General features: G+C 39.9%; 1 protein-coding gene across 1 annotated transcript in view; it reads right to left on the bottom strand.

Moving 5' to 3' along the window:
- The window catches only part of COX10 (cytochrome c oxidase assembly factor heme A:farnesyltransferase COX10), a 93,790-nt gene that overhangs the window by 14,021 nt on the left and 56,100 nt on the right, over nt 1-23,669 (bottom strand). Inside the window, exon 5 of the mRNA XM_080994046.1 lies at nt 22,469-22,539. Within this exon, the coding sequence (XP_080850172.1) occupies nt 22,469-22,539 (71 nt within the window). The remainder of the gene's footprint in view (nt 1-22,468; nt 22,540-23,669) is intronic.

Here is a 23,669-nt window from a genome sequence, read left to right as displayed (position 1 = left end):
GAATGCAGATCTTGCTTTAAAAAATATGAATTATATTTTTTATATCTATTTATGCTCTGGACATGCCTTTCTTAGGTTTGCACCACTTCATGTGGCATAAAAATAAGTCAAGTGTCAACTCTTTGAGGAGCTGGCAGAACACTCTGTGAAAGCCAATATTATAGGGCTTGAGAGATTTTTATGGAAAAACACAACTACTTGCCTGTAATAGGGCTGGCTGTTATTTACCAATTTTCCATATTACTAAATTGACCCCAGAAGCCGTAATGTGCAAATATCCTTTGCTATTGCAATAGGTGATGTACAGCTAAAGGCCTAATATTAAAAGCCATGTTCATGCTAGGGAGATGTAAAACTTGAAGCACTTTCTACATGGACTAGATGTTTGCATCTGGAATTTGGAAAGGCTTCTTTCATCCAGGAAACAATATTCTGCAGTATTGACTCTGCAATATTTAATTCCAGAGGGGGAGACTTTTTTTCACAATGTGCAATAGAAAAACAGGGGCACGTTTCCCCCACCCGCCCTTGGAAATTCAATGCAGTCACACTCTGAAGAGTACCTGTGTGACAGTGACAGACCCCATGGGAGACAATATGTTCCCTTTCCCTTAGTGTAACATCTGCTCTGTTGACAAGTCATAAGCAGATTTTTTTTCCTGTTTGCAGACATAGCCTGGGACCTGATGATCCAGGTGGTGTGTTTTATCCATTTCTAAAATCACTAGGGGTGTGTGTGTGTGTGTTGTGTGTGTGTGTGTGTGTGTGTGTGTATGTTTGGGTGTAATCGGGAGTTAGGAGAGAACTTTGATGAGGTATGAACAGGATATACGTGGTGTGCTTTATGTACCACCCTGTAAGGCAAAAGGCTGTCAAAACCAGCTCATATTCACAAAACAAATAAATTCCATGAAAATTTGCACAGCTGCCTTGTCTTTGGCAGTGCTCTGAACCACCACCTCAAGAGTGCCCAAGGGCACAGAACCAGCTTCTGCTGAAGACAGAGAATATTGTTACTTTACAGAACAGGTTATTTCACTTGCTTTTCACAGTTACCAAGCCAGGGCCCTTCATAAGCTACATGAAGATGAGCCAGAGTGCGGCATATGCCACCCTACATTTTTTTAACTGCACTTCAAGAAAGGAAGCACAGAGAAACAGCTGCACATTTTAGAACATAGAACATACCCAAAGCCATAGCAGTATCCAGTGTGTCTACCTTGGGAGCTGCTTTCTGCTGCCTGCATAGTGGTCAACAAAGAGGCACTATTCCAGAAATCAAATTATGAACATATGCCACTGGTCTATTTGGGCTGGCAGTGGATCTTTGAGGTCTCGGGCAAAGGTCTTTCCCAGCCCTGCTCATTCAGCTCCTATTAAACACAATATACCAAGAACTGAATGTGGAAAATGATGCATAGGAGGCATAATAGGATAGGGTACAAAAATAAAATGGTAATAAAATGGAATTCGCTCCTCCACTGAGCTATGGGAACCATTTTCTTAGGCCTCTGCTTCTGCACAGCCAGTTTAGTTTAAAAAGATGCTGCCTATTATTATTATTACTATTATTTAAATCACCGTCACATTATGGCAGGAAGGAGAAGCAACCTGTGTCAAGGAAGCCCATGACCTTTGCAAAGCTAAGAGCCACTGTCTGTGTATTATTTGGTACACCATGTAATCTTAAGGAATATGCAACATGCCTCCCCCTTGGCTCTGCAAGGATTACATCTCGCTGGCAGTGGGAGTGACTAAAAGCTTACTGGGGAAAGATACGCCTGAATGGAGCGAATAATCAAAGAGCTTTTTCTGTCCAAAGCTCACTGACATTTGTCTCTAATAGTGTTTCGCTGGGGCAGAGCCCCTCTAACCTCATGCCATCAACAGGGACTGAAGGACAGTGAAATAAAAAGGCTGCTTCCCTGCTCATTTAGATCAAGCTGCCACTGACACAGCAGGGCTTCCCCAAAAATGTCTGTCAGTCTGGGAAAGAACCATTCAACGATAGCTTTGGTGGGAAGGCAATCCCTTGTGAGTAAGAATCAAGTATCCATGCCCTGCACAATTGCTATGCATTCATATGGAACTCTACTCATCATGGGCAATGGACAGCAGTCGGTATTACATAACCAAACCAAAACCACAGAGGCTTTTTTTTGGTACCTAATTCATGTGAGACTATAAATCCTTTGAATCAAGGGCTTTTGTTACAATGAACTGGTTAAACTGCGTTTATATTTTATTGTTTTGAGACAGCTAAATACTGTCTTCCAGTGCTGAATATCAACATGATCATGGGACTTATTTCTGAATTTATCCAGGTCCATCACAATGTATTGCTCAGCTGCTCTCACTGTGCCATGAAAGAAAGAAAAAATCGATCTATAGGAACTGGCAGACAACACAGTTGGTGAAAACAGGCTTCCGCTGTTCTTTACAAACATAATTAAGAAATGAATTGGAGGTTGAGGGAGCTACAGATTGGACATCCATAAATTAAGCCTAAAAACAGGCATTGATTAACTTCTCAGCCCTTATTACACTTTCTCTGCTGCATAAATGGAGATGTAAGCATGCATGCGCGCACACGGTCATTGAACTCTTAAGTGGATTCAAGGAAATGCTTGTGCAATTCAACCTTCCAATATTATGGAATTTTGATTATTATTTTATTATAATAAATAATGGAATCTCACTAATGGGTACATGTATACCTCCATCTGAACAGGAGTGACAACACCAGCAGCATAAGGGGCCCATTTGTGAGAGACAAAATGCCAGAGCTTTGTGCTTGAGCACTGCTATTTCATTTGGCAGCACAGCCCTGAGCCTCCAAATGGAAGAAAAGGTATGTTGAATCAAGCACCATACATAGCAACTTGGCGGCACACCACCTTGTTCCAAAATGGACTCTTAATTGTAGACATGTTCAAGGCAGCTTATCCAAAACTGAAGAAAACTCAAAGTGAAGGACAGCACTTTCAGAAAATCAGGCACTCTGCCCCTCCTTGGGAGAAATGATAGCAACAACATCACGAATGTCTCCTCAGAAGAAAGCTGCAATGAGTTTGATGGGACTTACACCCAGGTAAGTGCAGAAAGGATTGCAAGATAAAATGTCCAGGAAGCCATAATTGCGTAGGCTTCAGGTAACTACACAGATCATCCAAACTCTAATATGTGGCAGCAGACGGTACATTAAGAATGAATTTCCCCCATCTTGCTAACAAATGACCATATAAATATTTTATTTTATCTAACATGGTCTTAGCTCCTTTTTCCAGTTCCCACGGCAGCTTCTATAAAAGAATTTAAAAAAAAACTAAAAAGAGAGAGCATAAGGGTAAAACAACAATAAAAAACAAAACAAAAACCTGTTCTTTATCTAGACTCCTACCTAACAGGCAAGACAACAACCCTGAGACTGTATTCATATTCTATAGTGCTCCATGGCATACTCTTTAACACATGCATTGAGACAGCTATCCGCAATGAGACAAAATAGGCATCAACCAGGCAAATGCCCCTAACCAGCTGGCAATGCTAGTCTACACATTTGCATTTAATCAGCCTTCCTTCCTTCCTTCCAGTGGTACCTCGTGTTGTGAACCGTCCCCCTTATGAATTCTTTGGGTTACGTGCTCCGCTAACCCGGAAGTAGATGCCCCCTGTTGCGGAAATTGCGCTCCGGCAGCGCGGCAGCAGCAGGAGGCACCATTAGGGAAAGAGTGCCTCATGTTACGAGCGGTTTCTGGTTACGAACGGACCTCCGGAATGGATTAAGTTTGCATCCGGAGGTACCACTGTACTTTTTAGTTGCAGGTACACCAGCAATGAAACACTTTTCTCCCCCAAAGCTATAGTTTCACTGTTGCTGCTGACAATGGGAACAATTTTAAATTAACTTTGCTTTCATTATGTTCTGCACCAACAGGTAAGTGGGAGCATGACAGTAAAGGTGAGATGGATGCTCCCCAAGACAGGAATTTCATCTGCGTACAACACTGTCAAAACAGTTTATTGTAATAAAAAGAGTCATTGTGAGCACGTTTTTTAAAATGTCAACATTTTGTTGTACTGATTAGGAAAGGCAGAATCACCAAACACATTGTTGTGAAGACAGAACATGAATGAAAGATAGAAGCCTTAATGATGCTGGAAAGGTTTTCAATTTGATGATTCATTTGAACAATGTATTCACATATTGGTTTCTGAGGCAGAAGTGTTAGGCATATAACCTTCAATTAGTTATAAATGCAAACAGACTTCACAAGCCTATTTTCCCCCTTGTCAACATTGTCTCATATAATGCTGTTCAGACTTGAAAGGCTGGGTCCCTCCTACAGTTTCGGCTACATTCACGTAAGCAAAGCTAAACCACATTAAGTAAATCTGTAGGGGATGTTTGGGCATAATTACCACACCACTGTACTGTTCACACTTGCAGAGCGGTGTTGTGGACAAGTTTTGAAAGCTCCAAGATCTTTAGAAACAACTTTTCCCAAGGTACCATCGTGACCTCTACTGAAAGCAAAGACCTGCATCTTTGCAGTGCTCTCAATGCATTCAGTATGCAGTCGCTCTAGAGCTCTAGACACCTTCTCCACAGTAGGTTCATGGATGGTGAAACTTCAGTAATTTCTACAGATAACTGATGCCTTTACTTTTAGAAGTCATATAGTTATCGTATTATTTCAGATGTATGTATGTTTCAGTACTTGAACCTAAAGGCATTTGTGAGAGAAAAGCATGTCCGTTTCCATGGGGGTTCCCTCCCTTATTTCCACTTCTTACCACACTCAGCATCACTCTGGAGGGTCTTCTAATTCTCAATAACATTTTTAAAGTCCCCCCCCCAGGGGTCTACACTGGGAAGGGGGAGATGAGAAAGCCCTGAACTATGAGCAGATGTTCACCCACACATCCAACTCCAGAATTTTATTATCTAAACTTTTTTTATAAGTCACCAGTCCTCATGACCAAGGAAGGCTATTTAAAGACCTAAAGCAACTATACAATGACCACTATACAATATAGGAGTACTTTTGGCTATGCTAGGGTAATCTTTCCCATATCAAAATGCAACCAGGGCAGTACCCTGTCACTCATTAATTTACAGCACAAATGGCTCTTGTGCATTGCCTGGTACTGATTTTCCCACCAAGTGCATACAACTACCTTTTAAAAGAACACACACCTGGCATCTATGGCCATTTTGCTATCAAATAAAAATCCCTTCCAGTAGGCACCTATATCCTCTGTTTTATAAAAATTAAAACTGCCTCTTGGACCCCTGGAGATAAGTTCTGCTGGCAGGCACTCAGTCTGACTCTTGAAACTCTTTGTGCCAGTACCACCTGAGGATGCACTACTGTGGTGTATCACAAGTCTGCCATCACAAGTTCCCAGCATGCATGAATCTAACACACCTGAACCTACTGTCTTGAGAAATACTGTATCACCTATGTGGTTGGAAGGTCATCTCTGGTGCTGCTGAGTGGGGAAAATGTTTCTCTGAACTGCAGAGTTTCATGGTTAGAGTTACATTTTAAGGTCCAGTGTGTTTTTCCTGCTTTTCCTCCATGGTTTTCAGATAGGAAATGTTTATATTTGAAATACTGAAACACTTGCAGATTTTGTGGGGCCTGAAGTACATCTGTATTCTTTATTTTCATTTATATTTTGGTGTATCTGAAGTTGCTCTCTCCCCTTTACATAGAGACTGTACTGTGATATATGCAAAGTCACATTAGTTTATGCTGGGTGCGGGGTGGGGTTTGTGTAAAGTTAAAACTTTTGACGGAGAAGGCTTCCCCTTTATTTATTTTCAGCTTTGTGGTGGTAGTGTGAACATGTGTGCACAATGGGGGGAAATAAAATAAAATAAAGCAAAATCCACTTGAGTAAATGTGCTTTGAAAAGACATGCAGAGTATCTGCAAACCAATACAAACAACATAATCAGTACAACAAATTGATAATACAATACATCTACTTATGCCAAGAACCAGGAAGAAGCAACCAAACACGATAGAAAAGCATGGGCAGATGTTAACTCTGAGCAAAAGAATGAGTCATTAACTAGAGGTGGAGCAACACTAACCATGACATGGTTCAAACCTAGCCATCATCATCTTTACTTTCCCACAATTCCCATGTGGTAGGTTGGCATTAGCCTGTCTTCACACACAGATGTATCTGCTTGCCTCCACAAGGTTTGGACTAACTTGAAAATTACAATGAAGGCAGCATTCATAACAAATTAAGGCGTCACCACAAATAATCAAATCCTGGCAATTCCTCAGTGCTGAAAGCACACAGCAACTTGCTCAGCACATCTTTTGAGGCAGTTATATTTACATGTGGAGTAATGCAAACCACATTTACTAGTATTTTCAGAAGGGATGAATAACCTAGTAATAAAAATAATAAAAGTGAAACTAAATCTGGAAGAAATATGCCTCATACCAGTAGCAGTTTTGTGGAAGGTTTTTTGTTTGTTTGTTTTGAAGAAAAATAAACAAAAACCTGAAGCCCATAATCTAACTCTTGTTATAGGCACATAGTGTCAGAATTACAACAGATCAACAGCCCATCTGTGTGTGACCACCAGCCATTCAACAAATAGACCCAAAGCTTTAAATCAAAACCGTTGTAAAATTGCACATTATGTAATCATTTAATGAAGCTGTATGTGGTGCTTGTCACCTACAAAACGCTTAAACACAGATAGAGAAAAATATGTTTTTACATTCAATTACTGGTTTTAATCAGAAATTTCCTTCTTGTCTAATGAGATATATCTTCTAATTAAAAGGGAGAAAAAAAGCTATAAGCACAAGGATTACAGATTTATTGCTAAAGCTACCTTTTCTTCCTTGATGGGGGACACAGAGGCAATATCAATTACAGCCTTTAAAAGCAGGAAAGCTGGTGTCGCACTTTTTGTCACCATCTTTCCCTGGCTTTCAAGCGCTTATGAACAATCAGGAAAACTGATGATGGGATCTGCTCTCGCAAAGACACAGAATTACATTAACCAACAGTGTAATGAAGTAAAAGGGCACTCATTTAAGCAAACAAAGTGGGCATTACATGAGGAAGAAAAAATACTAATATGCATATTCACTTATTTCCTCACTCGCTCATGCAAAAAGGTTCATGACTCATGAAAAAGACTGGAGGCTGTTTGGTTTGAAAATTGAAATGCAAAACTAAATTACAGCTTTAATTGAGAACTCAGGCTTCCTCCCATCAATCCACGGCATTGGGAGAAGGAGTTCCTCTCGGCCACTCATGCCTAAAGCCTGAGAGATGGTGCTGCCCTTGGAGGGAGGGACAAAAATGAGAAATCCTGTCAACTCTTTCCCATGAATTATTTAACTCTCTCTCTATGTTAGAAATAAATAAATTAGGGGTATGCCTGCTCTTGGACATCTAGAGTTGTATTAATCTTCTCAACATAGTAGTTGGCGCCAGGGCAAGAAGGGCAAGATGCAGCAGAAAGCCCTCAATGCAAGTTCTTGGCAGAATACTGAGCATCTCAGCTATAATATTTGGCTTCAAGCCAGCAGGCAATAGTAAGGCAAATAAAGAACCCTAAATCTGCCATTGTTGTAATCTGCACAGACTTTTGAGTTTCCAATGTATTAAATGCAGAATTATTAAGATCCTCAGGCATTAGAGGTAAAACACACTTATAAAACTGATACAGAGATTGAGGACAGCTAGAAAAAGTATCTCAAGCAACTCTTTCCCCCTTTGATTTCTCTTTTAGGACAATGTTCTCCTTCTTTCATTGTACTTTACCATCAACTACATGCTGGCTGCAAATATTCATAACCACATGAAAAAAAATATTTTGGAATATATTTTTGGTTAGAGTTCAATCAGACCTTACACTGCAGGAAAAAAATGTCCTAGGCAGCCTTTGGAATACCTGAAAGTTAGTGTGTGGATATATAATTTTGAAAACTGCTTGGGTGGCAGGGAGGGGGCAGGGGTAATGAGGAAATTCAGAAGAATATCCCTCTAAACTATGTCTACATAACTATCTCTAAATAACTACGTCTAAAATGCTTTTGCTAAAAATTTTAACCTGGGTTGTAAACTCCCGAAAGAGTACAAACATGCAACAAAGATATTGATAATTGCGTACATCCTTCTAGCTGAGAAGGGGGCTAGTTCTACCAAGTGGTAAAGTGGAGCTCCTAAAACTCCCTAGGGACGTAATAAATGGCTCCATGCTTAAAAGCACTTAAGTAAGGAATTTTGACGGTCATCATAATATTTTATCTCCTGATAAAAGGATTTAACAACCAATTGTCTGAAAAGGCAGAGATGTCTTTGATGTGTGCAGGCTTAGAAAAGAAGCACTCTTGAGCTGCTAATATCTCTTTTTGTCTACATGGCAATCCAGACTCATCAGGAATAACTTGAAGGTGGTCTTGATTGATCTTGATTGTTTGAGAGAGATGGAGCATGGACAGTAGGCCGAATATCCCAACACAATGGTGCATTGCTGTTAGAATCATAGAATCATAGAATCATAGAGTTGGAAGAGACCACAAGGGCCATCGAGTCCAACCCCCTGCCAAGCAGGAAACACCATCAGAGCACTCCTGACATATGGTTGTCAAGCCTCTGCTTAAAGACCTCCAAAGAAGGAGACTCCACCACACTCCTTGGCAGCAAATTCCACTGTCGAACAGCTCTTACTGTCAGGAAGTTCTTCCTAATGTTTAGGTGGAATCTTCTTTCTTGTAGTTTGGATCCATTGCTCCGTGTCCGCTTCTCTGGAGCAGCAGAAAACAACCTTTCTCCCTCCTCTATGTGACATCCTTTTATATATTTGAACATGGCTATCATATCACCCCTTAACCTCCTCTTCTCCAGGCTAAACATGCCCAGCTCCCTTAGCCGTTCCTCATAAGGCATCGTTTCCAGGCCTTTGACCATTTTGGTTGCCCTCCTCTGGACACGTTCCAGTTTGTCAGTGTCCTTCTTGAACTGTGGTGCCCAGAACTGGACACAGTACTCCAGGTGAGGTCTGACCAGAGCAGAATACAGTGGCACTATTACTTCCCTTGATCTAGATGCTATACTCCTATTGATGCAGCCCAGAATTGCATTGGCTTTTTTAGCTGCCGCGTCACACCGTTGGCTCATGTCAAGTTTGTGGTCAACCAAGACTCCTAGATCCTTTTCACATGTACTGCTCTCAAGCCAGGTGTCACCCATCTTGTATTCGTGCCTCTCATTTTTTTTTGCCCAAGTGCAATACTTTACATTTCTCCCTGCTAAAATTCATCTTGTTTGTTTTGGTCCAGTTCTCTAATCTGTCAAGGTCATTTTGAAGTGTGATCCTGTCCTCTGGGGTGTTAGCCACCCCTCCCAGTTTGGTGTCATCTGCAAATTTGATCAGGATGCCCTTGAGTCCATCATCCAAGTCGTTGATAAAGATGTTGAATAAGACCGGGCCCAAGACAGAACCCTGTGGCACCCCACTAGTCACTCTTCTCCAGGATGAAGAGGAACCATTGATGAGCACCCTTTGGGTTCGGTCAGTCAGCCAGTTACAAATCCACTGAGTGGTAGCATAGTCAAGACCACATTTTACCAGCTTCTTTACAAGAATATCATGAGGCACCTTGTCAAACTAGCAGACAATTCATGGATGGCACATAATAAGCCAAATATGACTTAGCATTAAATAGCACATGTGAGGACTACCAAAGAGGATATTGTGGTAGCTTTACTCCTTCCCAGTCATTCGTCTGCTGTGCTGAGATAAGGAATGTCTAATGTATAGACATGTTTAGCAGGCATGTTTAAAAATTGTCTAGTATACTAATGATATAGCATCTTAAAAATAATCTGGCTAGAGAAAAATTATTAATTTAACAAAGGATACTAAACTCAACACTCAAATCTCTTAAATCAGATTTCTGACATAAAGTATTATAAATAAATCATTATGTATTATATTGGTTATTGTACAAATAGTTAACCTGTGTTTCAGCAACCTATCAGTATGCATGTTTTTCAGGAAATACATTCATCAAAAACCTAGAATCTTTAAAAAAAAACAAAAACCCACACAATTATTTAAATAACCTTGATTTTTTTTTAAGTGATCCAATCTGAATGAAAAGGTTTGGAGAAGCAAACTGTCCCTTGGAGCCTTGAGATGGCATTTCTACTCCAAGCTATGTTACTTCAGTTGCCAGCAAGTCTACTTATTTGCAAAGGAATAAATATTGGCTGTGGTAAAATATCACATAGCTGTGTGAATTCACTTTTTTCGAAGCAAGAAAAGAGCTCAATGCATGGCACCCCAGCTTTGCTGTCAACAGAGAGTATAGAAGCTGTTGTTTGAAAGTGTAATTGACATTGTATTTTAACCAAATTGGAGGCAATTAGCTTTCACAGATCCTAACCAATGTGAGTTGCAGATGTTCCATCTCCTCTGCCCAGAATTAGTGACTTGAGCAGCACTATAAACAAATCAGCTAGGTTTAAAGTAGTCACTTTGTTTTCTGAAAACAGACCGGTCTATTTTTCATGCTTACATAATTCAGTGCTGGACCAATACATTTTCACGATTTTTTTTTTTTATTAGGATAGTGAGTGAGCATAAGACTACAAAGAAATTTAAGGATTGGAATGATGGAACAGAAAGAACTGCTCTTCTAATCTGTACACCAACGTTAGCTTTCAATCCTACACCCCTCCCAAAAGCTATCACTAGAACCTATGCTACTGTATAAGGAAGCCCCAGTTCACACATGTGTGAGGTGAAAGTGTGGTGGGAATAGTAGCCTGAGGACCTTCCCTCCCCAGTACAGATAGTGTGCAGTGAACCAACCCCTTGGGCAAACTGCCAATTGTGTGATACTCCTCCTTGAAAAAGCAAGGGAAGAATCATATGAACTAGGTCTGAGTGCAGCTCAGAGCAAACCAAGTGTGCAGTCCTTACGTAGTCAAAATACAGAGCTATTGCATCTGTATGGTAGAAGGAAAGTGCTGCTTCTACTTTATCTCAATGTTGGCTGAAAGTATGATCCAATGCTAAAAGACACCATCACAACCCATTTTACTTAAAGCTGAGTTTGATTGCATTACAGTGGTACCTCGGGTTAAGTACTTAATTTGTTCCGGAAGTCCGTTCTTAACCTGAAGCACCGCTTTAGCTAATGGGGCCTCCTGCTGCTGCCGCGCCGCCGGAGCATGATTTCTGTTCTCATCCTGAAGCAAAGTTCTTAACCTGAAGCACTATTTCTGGGTTAGCAGAGTCTGTAACCTGAAGCGTATGTAACCTGAAGCATATGTAACCTGAGGTACCACTGTACTGTATTGAAATAAGATCTGAGTGCAAATGGTTCTGAAGTTTCTCAGAAGGTCAATTTTACTTCACCCCTTTTGTGTCAAAAGGAAGTTTCCCCTCCCTGCCAAAAGGATTCCTTGGGGTAGGGTGGGGGGAGTCTGCCAAAGGCCAATTCTCTTCCCTCTCAGGCCCCAGGCTGCATGCTGCTTTCTGCTGCCAAGGATATTCTCTGGCAGCATGCATATGCCAGCCTTATCTTCATCCATTATTACTAACCTAACATCCTACATATACTATTTGCAAATGCATTCTCTGACTGCCTATCCTTATGTGGCCAAAATGGTACCATCCATACACATGAGGGAAATTACAGTGGGAAGACCAAGACTTGCAGAAGTACACATTGTGGGGTTTATTTTTTAAATGAAAAAAACCTCCCCGAATCGGGGTGAGGGAGACGATCTCTAAAATAGGCCGATGGTAACTGAGTGGACTTAGGAAGTAAAAAATGCTGACTTGACTGCTGGAGAGAGAGAAAAAAAGGAGGGTGAATGGAAAAATCATAGCTGCTTGGCTGAAACAAGGAACAGAAGCACTTCACCAAGAAATTGTATAGCAGGCCCCACTTGTTACTGTAATATTATAATATTCAAAGCTGCCCATCATCTGTTTTAAATGTATAAAAATACCAATACATTATTGTTTTGGGTTTGAATGCTTCTTTCTGCTTCCCAATAGTTTTGCTTCCTCTGCTACCCTTTTCCAGTTAGGTTCTAATAGTGTCTGCATACAGCACACTAACTTTTGAAGCCAAAGGCTGGCCTATCACCATCTTCAGGTTCATAGTAATAGCTGCAGACCCTCTTAAATTCTTATGCAGAAAACCTTGAACTGAGCAGGCCATTAGAAATTCATAATGAAGGCAAACGAGCAAATAAGTTAAAACCCAAATTCCACTGCACGGACAGGAAAAGGCCCAGGGTCCCCTTTCAGCAGGATTTATAGCACAATATTCACTGTGACTTTATCAAGAAGATTCCAATAAAATGTGTGAGAGGGCTCTTTGTGTATCTTAGCCTCTGGAATGCAAACTGTGCAGCAACGGCTATTCTAGCAATGCCTAATTAAAGTGTAAGCTCTGGTATCTGACTTGCCAAGTTGATAATGTGTAAGCTGTCCCTTGTTTAAAGGCCTTATAAACTCAACCATTTATAGAAGAAATGCACTTTTTACGTGACTTACTGTAAACAGAACTCAAGGTGCAAGCCATTTACTATCCCTGGCAGTTCGGTAATGGACTTGCTGAGTGGTGTCATTTCTGAAACTACTTGGCACATGTTGAATAACGGGGCTGCTGTGGTTAAGTAAGATAAGGCCCCACTATTAAAAACAGAACTGAGTGCTAGGGAGTTGGATTGTCTTAAAACAAAATGTACAAACACAAATCTGAATAAATTTGACAGACTCCATAAGGGCTAAACACTGAGAAAATGGCAGGCTTATCCCAGAGGCAAGATGTATTGCTTCACAAGGCAGGGTGGATATATTCTTTATAAAAAATAATCTGGTAGCCCATAAGAAACATCACTCTTGATGTGTTTTTCCCACTATTAGTTACACGCTGCTTTTAGATATACACCTCTGCAGTAGCAACACACCTACATTCTCATCTGAACAATGCATATAGGCAGATTTATATGGGCAGCTATGAACAAGGACAGAAATAAAGACAATGTTCAAATGAGACAGCTTATCCTAGTTGCTTATCCCTATTTCCTTGGCTCTAGTCTTCAGTTCTTCTTGGAGGCTCCCAAAACCCACTTACAGGATACAGTGGTGCCTCGCAAGACGAAATTAATTCGTTCCGCGAGTTTTGTCGTCTTGCGATTTTTTTCGTCTTGCGAAGCACGGTGTCGGGAAAGTTTTGGAAAAGCTTCAAAAATCACCAAAGTCTTTAAAAACCTCAAAAAAGGCTACCACACCGCGTTCTATGAGTTGCTCCTCGAAGTCAAGTCGCAACTGTATTAACGGTGTTAAGAAAAAGGAAACAAACTTGCAAGACGTTTCCGTCTTGCGAAGCAAGCCCATAGCGAAAATCGTCTTGCGAAGCAGCTCAAAAAACAAAAAACCCTTTCATCTAGCGAGTTTTTTGTCTTGCGAGGCATTCGTCTTGCGAGGTACCACTGTATATCCTGGGGATATTGCAGGCAACAGTCTTTCTTGCCACTCGGAATTCTCCCCGGTGCTGAAAACACAGACAGTTCAACTGAAGTGTTTCACTATCCCTAGGAGGACCTCCTGGTGACAAATTGTCACATACTGCATTTAAGAAACAGCTCAACCATCTGGGGGGAAGGTTTGCCTCTGTAATTATTAGGACTTGACTTTCTGGAAAACTGAATTGTTTAGTGACTGTGTTTCAGCAATAAAAGTGGGCAGTGTGTTTTGCTGAAAATCCTACGGAACTATATAGTAATCTAAGCTAACAAGTATAAATGAAATGTTCTGCCAGTACTCTGTGCCTTTCTACTCCCATACACTTTCACCACAGATGTATGTTCATCCAGATTAGATTTGCAAGGGGCTTGGATATCAAGGCCACTGGGTATTTGCATGTCTACCATACTAGCTAATTATTTTGGTTTTGTGCCACAACAGACTATACTTCCCCATGGCTAGTTCAGAAGAAAAGGACGTTATCTGCCATTATTTCTTTTTTTAAAAGAAAAAAATGGAATTGGCATAAATGGTACATCCCCAAAGGTCTGTTCATATTGGAGGTCATAATCAGAAGGATTATAGTATACAATTGCTGTACTCCTTCAAATGAACTGGGCCCTACCTCCTACTGCGCAGCTGACACAGGAGGCTAAGACAACTCCATTAGGAGTGCATATCGCTACTCAGCAGTGGTCCTCAGAAGCAGATGGAGGGCTATTTACTCAAATGCACCATGACTCCTGGCTTATACATGAGCATCTGGGATGTTTCCTAACGTGATGTGATGCACAATGCACTCAAATTTATCAACTGTCCCACATGCAGTAAAGGCCCTGATAAATAATTCCATGGCAAAGGCCTCACAGCTGAATTGAAAAGCAGCAAGGCGTGAGGGGTCAAATGTTTCCGCGGGATTTCTATTTAACAAACAGAACTGCTTATAAAGGAATGTCTCTACTGTGCTGCTGCAGAGTTTTTTCACACAGCACAACCAACAGTGAGCTGAGTAGCTGGCAACTACTGCCGTTTCCATTTAAAGTGCAATAATTTTGTATCTTGCATGGGGAATCAAAGAAATACACATACAAACACAAATCCACACCCAGCCACACACATGTATCTTAAAAACAGTTATCAGGTTCTGTTTATGAACATAAAACAGGAACTCTCATTGACCATAAAGGATGTAATCAACACTGTGTATGGATACATAGCTACTGCCATTCCTATTCCCTTTGGGAAAGCAAGATAGTAAGCATTACAGCAATCCATTAGTTCATCCTTTGATGTGGGTTTTATTCTCTTTAAACTGTGTTCTAGCCTTAAGGATTTTTCCTTCATTGCCTGTAAATGTAGCTATCTGAAGCAGGGGAGTGAATAAGCGTCCTGCTGCTTAAAATGCAAGGGCAACATTTTCACGAGTAATTGGACATGTCAAAATATAAAACAGCCTTATTAAAATTTCTTGCTTACAACACTCAGGCAATGCCAGCTTCCCACTCTTCAGAGGAAATGCATGGAAGAAAAGGAACTCAGCAGGAAAGAACACACTTGTTTTCATACAGTTATATTAAAAGTTGCATACCTCCAGGATAAACATTATTTGAAAAGAACACTGCTGTGGTGTCGCTTTAGAACTATGTTGTTTTCAAACGGGAACATCTCTTCCTCCCCACATCACGTTAAACAAAAGCATTTGCAACTTCAGTTCTGAGCCAGTTATCCAGTAACAAATTTTTAAGAAACCAGTAATATTTGAAACGTAAGAAGCTGCATCATATTGAATCAGAACACTGGTCCTTGTTGCTCAGTAATGTCCACACTGACCAGTGGCGGCTCTCTAAGATTTCAGACAATAGTATCTTCAAACCCTACCTTTAGATGCTGGGGATTGAAGTTGGAACCTTTTGCATGCAAAGAAGAACTCTACTGCTCTACCGCTCTACTACAGTCTTTTGTGAATTCACATGCATTTAAGAACTCAGCTCAAGGGCATCCCTTCAGTGTCATTGGTTCAGTCCTGTGGAGTACTCCACCAACAGACTTTTCTATTCCTCCAGGTCTATGCAGGCAATTAAGAGTACACCCTTCCACAATGATTAATTGAGATATGTTTTTAACTTTTTGATGGCTTTATTGTATTATTGCACTGTTTTGTTTTTATAGCTGTAAACCACTTAAAAACACAATTATTATTAAAGATTTTCTTGGGTTACAAAAGTAAGTGCATTGTCTCTACTTTCAGGTCATAAAGTCTTTTCTACTGATAATTTGCTGTAAACCACTTTAATATTTTTCATGCTATAGCAATATACAATTTTTAAAATATATAAATAAGACTAAATTTGGGGGAGTTCATTCTGCCAATGATGTCAGTTCCACTGGCAGGCAAAAAATATCAGATTTTACCATTAATTGTTATTTTCTTGTTGAATTGTTCTTCTATCCTGAAGGAGCTTCCTATAAGTGCCTAATATAGCAAATGAAACCAATGCAGATCATGAAACGAAATGAAGAGCAACAACTAAGCTTTCCTGGTTTTTGGATAGTATGAGAGTCAATTTAAGATGATAACCTTCAACCTAACATGGTTTAGAGCACTGGTCCCTTATTAAGTGTGAAAAGGCTCAGATTATATTATAACAAAATGCACAAAAATGTAATACATCATAATTTAACTACAAATAAGGGCTTCTGTTACGGTTAGAATGTAGGGTGTGCATCTTTCGAAAACGTCTGATTTGAGAAAGTTTTAACTTTTGTTATTGCCAAATAAGTCAAAATATAACAACAAAGGAATCAAGTTGTTGGTTTTCCCCCAACAGGAATTTTGAAGTGTGTGACAGGTGAAAGGAGACATATAGGCATGTTGAAATGATGGATAAGTGCAAAGGAGAATGCTGTGTTTACTCTGATTTCTTTTACCATCATCAAGTCAGCTTTCTGACTGTGGGGCAGGAGCTGCCCTGTCCTCCTGGCCTGGGCACTGTCAACTGCTCTGCTCCTGGATCTGATGGGCAGGGTGGGGGAGAAGGGGGTACCTATAGGGAGTGCAAGACAAGCAGAACTGCCACCACCACCGTGAAGTTGCTGCTATTCTATACAGTCAGAATCTGCAGAGGCAGACCTTGTAAAACTATGTTTTAAGAACTGTAACTTTAAGAACTTCCTTTATTTAAAAGCATTGATAAATTGCTTAATAGTTTTTAAATCTCTTAATTTTTACTTGACCTTGCTTTGCTGTCCACCCTCTCATTCCTCGTTTCCTTGTGTGGAGCAGGGCCTTAGTAGTGATTTTTTTAAAAAAATCACATAATACTAAAAAGTCTCCAAGTGATATTCTCTCTCTCTCTCTCTCTCTCTCTCTCTCTCTCTCATATACAATAAAACATGTTATAACAATGAGCAGTCTCAGTGCAGTAACATTTATAAAAACACACAGTAAAGCCCGGATTGAAGAACTGCAGCATCAGTATCATAAAGCTGTCCGGAATGACTGGAATGAATAAAAACATTTTTATCTACTGCATAATTAGAGTGAAGTTGGTGCCAGGCATGCCTTTCTTTTATCATGGAGAGTTTTCTAGAGAAGGGAGTTTCTATAGAGAAGGCCTGTGTCTGTCTTTCATATGGGAAGAAGTGGCCCTTTAGGTAGTAGGGTCATGGGCTGCATAGGGCTTTGTAAGGTCAAAAGAAACACTTTAAATTAAACAATCATTTAAAAACTGGCAGCTAGAAGCAGTGTTGTGTGTTCACACCTTCCTGCTCTTGTTAATGCTCTGGCTGCTGAGTTGCCTCCAGGAAGGCTGGCGTAAACCCCAGAGCAGATCTGGGAGAGAGCAACAGGCATGTTTGAGGGGTGGTGGAAAGATGGAGAAAAAGGGGACGTTATGGTGTGTAAGCTGAAGTCATTCTGCTCACACAATGACTTTGTTAGTTGCAACCCATACACAGCAGGGCTAGATTTGGAGCGTAAGTAAAAACACCCAAATCGCAGAATGCTTCCTGGGCATTTGGCTATATAAACAAGCTATAGCTGTTTTCAGAATCATTCACACTGAAAGAGAACTGAAGTTTTGTGAGGAGGAAGGAATATCTAGATTGAAGACCTTGAAAACTGTCACAACAGGGAAATGCAGACTGGGCTATTTCAATCTTTGGGTTGATATAGCTTATTTGAATTGGCTTTGCTCAGATAAAGTACATATGAGCAATACCCTTTACATGTATCAATAAAATCCTATAGAAATACAACCAAAGCAAAGTGAAAGGAAGGAAAAATACCTAAAAGGGAGTTCCCTAAAACTGGAGGGTTTTTTTTTCTTAATAAAAAGGTATCCAGAAATCTCTAAAGGAGATGAATAAAGATGAAAATCTGGAGGAAGTAAGCCCACAGCAAAGGGCCCATTGTTTGCTGATTTGAAGATAGAATCAAAAGATATATAAGAAGTCAGCTGCAGATCTTCTGTACATCCATGATTTTTAGTTACCAGCTTTGCTGGCAATGGTTTTTGCTGTTAAGTAGCCTGTGTAAAATTTGTGTAAAAGAGCATTTCCTCTGTGAGTAGGTGACTTCAAGATTTATTGCACCAATGGGTTAAATTAAGATGATGAGAATAGAATAGACCAAAAATTAAATTTGATATGAGTCAAATGTATCATCAAAACAAGAACGCTCTTGAAGATGCTCCAGAACTCTTTTTACATGCCCCAAATATTTTTGGAATGGTGTAAGACACCAGCCTTTTAAATACAATTTGCCCATTTTTCTGCTGTTTTGATTAACACTCAGTTTAACTAGAAAAGTTTGAACCCTGGGAAAATACGTAGCAGAAGATTGCAGCTCTCAAAGTGCATTGTTTTGGCCAGCTGAAGAAATAATGCCAGTTGACATCTAGCTTGAAGTCTATAAGGACTTAGGCCAACATCATTCAAGGTTAAGTGACACTTTAAAGAACATTAAATTAGGTGTTGACAGTTGGATAGATAGATCGATGAGTGATTGCCTTGGAGTCCCCACAATGACCACAAAGGGCAGAGAAAAGAGTATAATAAAGTTTCAAGTTTGGTGAATATGGTTTTGACCAAATGAAATCGCCATGACTTAAATGTATGCCTCTGGAAACTTGTGTCACTGATTATTTAACCTAAATGATTGTTTGTTCTTCCTCTGTGCTGGTGATAAACATAGTCAAATAGCGTTTAGGATACAAAAACGCTGAGAAATTTTTTTATATGGAAAACCCAATCCTATGTACATACCAATGTTTACCACAGCAAATAGGTGAACTGTGGACAAACAGACGTGCACTTAAACACTTGTGTTCATATCACTCTGGCCCAACATGGGAATTCTGTACCCTTTATGCCCTCTAGTATTTTCTGTGGGAAACACTGTTGTATATATCGAACAGGTTTTTCACGTAAAGTACGGCGCTGCTCTGAATACAGCACAGATGTGGGGGGGAAACTTTAATTTTACTTGGGGGTGAGAAAGGAGGAGGAGTTTAAAGTTTACACACACACTGACCTAAGCAAATTCAAGATACCTCCATTCAATTGAATTTTGGCTCAGCCTAGTTTTTGGCTCACTGTGTGCTCAACAGATGTTCTCATTAGAATATTCCCCATGATGTTTTTAAAATAAAATTAACTGAACTTAGAAATCTGTAATTAGCACCATCTTACAGAACAAATCAGAACAAGTTTACCAAAGTACTCTATTTACAATGAGAGTGAGTTTACCCCCAGGGCTTGCTTTACTATTTTGTTTCAATTTTCATGTAATTTCATCCATCACTTTTTTTTCAATCCTCCAAAGATGATGGATAAAACACAGAAATAAATAGGACCAACTGTTCACAGATGCCTAAGGGAAAACATAATTTTGTTATAAATAATCCTTGGCACAAATCATGGAAATGCTATCTGAAAATTGTTTGTTGAATAGTTTATGAATACGGGCTTTAGCTTCAAGTTTGCAAATAAGGTGTAGTGCTCCCCAACCTTCGTTAAGTTGGAATCCAATCCTATACAAAACTGAACAGATATACAAACAGAAATCAAGGTTGCTTTAAGTTTCTGTTCAAACAGGAGCCCCATGGGATACTGCCTTTTATTTGCATGTATACATGGAGCAGAGAGCATGCACAAAAGGTGACACATGTTTCAGAATTCTTCTTGTAAAACATCATAAGAAGTTTGATTCCTGCTTTATGATTTGTCATGAAGGGGAAAAAGTAAGAAATACAAACTGGTAACAATTTATACAGAATGAAAGAATGGGCATTTCAGATATATAATGTTTAGTGTGTTTTTTTCTAGGTCTAATAAAAAATAGCAAACCCAATCATCTAATTATTTTCAGAAAATACAAAGGTCAGACATTACAGTGAAACAAAAAAAATAGAAATATACAAAGGAGCTCCATCACTAAGTGTGATAAGTGGTGGTATTAGGATATGGAGAGAATGTAGGGCAAAACCCTGTTCCAGAAGGTGCCAGAAGGGGCATTTTCCCAAGCACTTCTAGCTGTTGTCATATTAGGCTGCTTTGGCTCCTGTTTGTGAGACAAGCCAAGTTGTTAAAATGACTGATATGCCCTTAGACACTCTGGGATAATGGATCTTCCCAAGGATGTCCTGTTTTTCCACAACGGTTCTAATCTGTTTGATTGTGATCCTGTGGTAGCTTCCTTTAAAAACATGCCGTGGCCAATCCCTCCCTCCCCCCCGCAACTCTGTATTAACAGTATTTGGTGCAAAACGTTTTGCGTATGGACCTTCTTTGTCAATGTGAACTCTCTTAGGAGAATCTGCAATTCACAATATGGGAATTGCAATTTTTATATTATATATATTTCATCTATCAGACATAGATGGGGGGGGGGGAACCACCTGTAGGGTTTTTTTTACTGTGTCCATGCTGGGAACTACAGATTTTCTGTAGGGAGTTCACAGTGACAAATTAAGCGATGCTGTTAAAAACGACATAACTTGTCTTACAAAATTATATATAGAATTTGATCTGAGTTTAAAACATGCCTGCCATGAAAGAGATTCACCCATGTTTTAATAAGGCCAATTCCCATTTTCCAATAAGCCTTTTGAATGCGACGTTTTTATAACATTTGAAGTCTTCTCAATATTCTTGCATTTTCCTCATAAACAGACTAGGTATTTGCCCTTAGTTATTGCTGCTGTACTGCACAACACTTAACATAGTGGTTATTATTTAAATTTTTTAATACTTTTTCTAAGTGGTTTACAACTATAATTTTTAAAAATAAAACTATGCTTATTGTGCTACCATCCTGTTGCAGAACCAGCAGAACTAGCAATTCTAAAAACTGCCTAGTAAGCACGGTGAGGGCAGGAGAGGACTTTCATCAAAGAAATACAGTAAAAGTAGCTAAAAATGTGTAATGGTTCTAGGGGTTGCTCGTGCGTAAGCCAGTGCAAACACCTGGCTGGATTGCCTGAGTGAACCTTTTCTGTCCGGACAGCCACTCACCCGTGGCTGTCTCAATCGCTGGCAGAATCTGTCAATGGGCGTTTCTTAAACTTCTTCCAGCAAAGAAGCTCTTTGACGTCTAGTCGCCTCCTACTCTCTCTGCGCGAAAGCCTTCTGCACAAGGAGGGCGTAGGCAGCGGAGGACCTCTACTCTCCCTGCTGGTCCCCGGCAAGGAGTCATGGGACCGCCTCGCCGCTTCCCCCATCTGCCCCCCTTCTCCACTGGTGCTACGCTGATTCTCTTCCCCAGAGGATGGGCTGCCTCTCCCGATCCCGGGACGCTCTCTGGAATCCCTCTGGATTTTGCTCTCTCCCTCCAGCACTGATGGCAGTTCCCTGACAAAATGCTACTAAACTGCATCCCAACAATATTATCTGCACTTGTAGTATATCCTGTAGTTAACTTAAATAATAATGTATTGTTTATATACAACTTGAATGTTGTCTTAATGTATAAGCTGATAGAAAAAATGAGCTTAAACTAAATATTGCAGAGCAGTGAGGTTCCTTTGTCAGATACTGGAACTAAACTATGCTGCACGACAGGAAGTGCTGGAACTGATAGACTAGAACAAATTTATTTCTCCAGAACGTCTTTCTACTTAGTTTTCTTTTTTGTGTGCATGTTATTTTGTAATGTAATTTTTACAATGAACATAATAATTTATCATTTTTAATGTCTGACCTTCAATTTAGATGGAAAGCTGTTAATCATGAATTTAAATTAACATTCATTTTAAATAAATAAATAAATACATCCAACTTCTACATCAAGGAAACATGGCCTCTTTGTCTGAAACGGATTAAACAAACTAGAAAAAAACATATTTAAGTCCATGCAAGTTATTCTGACTGCAATGCAGGCTTTGGAATTCTTGGCAAGAAATGTGGTGGTAGAAGGTGGGCAAGGTGGGAAGTAATGGTGGGCAAGTGACCTGTCATGTATCAAACTCACAAGTTCCATCCTGTCCCTTTTGCTCAAAGGAAAATCAAACAGAAGGCTAACTTGGACCTTTTAAAGACTTTAGAAATGTTTGTTGTTCTTTTTAAAGAATTATTGTGGGAGATCCAGAATGATTTTCTTGGCAGAGCCAAGTACATACGGTACATGCTTCACAATTGTCTATGATATTACACAGGAACACCTGGAATCTTGCGATTCTTAATTTCTACATCTATAAAAGCCCTTGCTGAATATGATGAGAGGGCAAGCCAATATGTTTTCCATGTGGCATTGTAAGCTTTCAGAATCTTCAAAGCACAAAACGGCAACGCTTTCACAGTCTTTTGTTCTGAAGTTGACATATTTGCTTATCTAAACATAAGGAAGGGCAGTAAGCTGGGAAATATATAAAAAGAACAATGAGATTTATTACTCATTTTGGAGAGCAGGTGTGTGCAGCCTTACCTGATTTGTCCTCGCACCAGGGGTCTGTTTTTTGTCCTGTTCATATTAGAGTCAAAAGGAACCTCAAAGAACTGCCAAAAAAAGAGAGAGAAAGGGAAAGAAGAAAGATGACTTTAAGGGATGCAAGAGACCATCCGAGCTAAAAAACAGGCTGTTTTTGCAGGTGCTTTGGTCTTCATTTCAGAAAATTCCCAAGCACAACTGAAACAGCAAATTTTACATTGATTTTGAAAGCAAGTCTACATTAAAACTTTTGGCTTTTCCTTAAAAAGGGGGGGGGGCCCTACCCGTAGGACAAACATAATTTAAACAGGTCCTTCAAGTTCTATCTTTGACAAGTTTGGCAAGACTTTGATGATGCATGTATATTATGAAAACAACCATCTTCTTCCTTCTGTCCCCCACCTTTTCTTAAAAAAAAGAATCACTGAACAAACAATCCTTGCTAATCACATGCTCCTACTTTTAAAGATTAATGTTATAAATGTTTTCAAGATCACCCAACTTTGGAAACTTATGACCCACCCTACAATCAATCAATTCCGACAACTGCAAATGCATGCAACAGAGTGCACGGATAGCAGTTAAAAAAGAAGCCATGTGGAATTATTTAACATGGCAGCTCAATGGAACTTTAAACACTGCCTGTCGGATAAGTTTTGTGGTACAGTGAGTCCCTCCAATACCACCCTTATAAAGCAAGACACAGCACTACAGAGACTGGCATTTTATTCAAACATGTAAATCACACAGAGGTAATCAGTAACGTATTCAGTAATTGCCAAACTTCAGTGAACGGCAACCTCTTTTCATGAAACTAAGTATTTATATGAGCTTCTAGTATGACTTTGTGACCAATTCCAGTAATAGAAAGGATCTAAAGCAAGACATAGAATCACATTCTCCACTGCCTGCAAACAGCAGAAGGCACAGTCTACTTTTGCAGTACGCAGCTGTCAACAGCTGCTGACAGCAGCAAACAGTACAGCGACATCAGCTAGTCACTGCCACCAAGTGTCTTCTTTTCCTATGTACAATACACAGTCTTTTTAAATGAGTCAACTGGGACAGCAGGGCAAGTGGGTGCAGGAATTGCAGCATCAACAGCACTAACTTGTGACAGCCAGACATAGGGCAGTGGGCAAAGTGGGGTGGGGGGGAAGCAGGGCCTAGACATGTAGTGGGGGTGGAGGGAATTTTG

The sequence above is a fragment of the Podarcis pityusensis genome, assembly GCF_964106645.2.
Source record: "Podarcis pityusensis genome assembly, chromosome: 2".
Lineage (NCBI taxonomy): Eukaryota > Metazoa > Chordata > Lepidosauria > Squamata > Lacertidae > Podarcis > Podarcis pityusensis.
The sequence above is the reverse complement of the archived record's forward strand: the minus strand, read 5'-3'. Positions and strand labels throughout refer to the sequence as shown.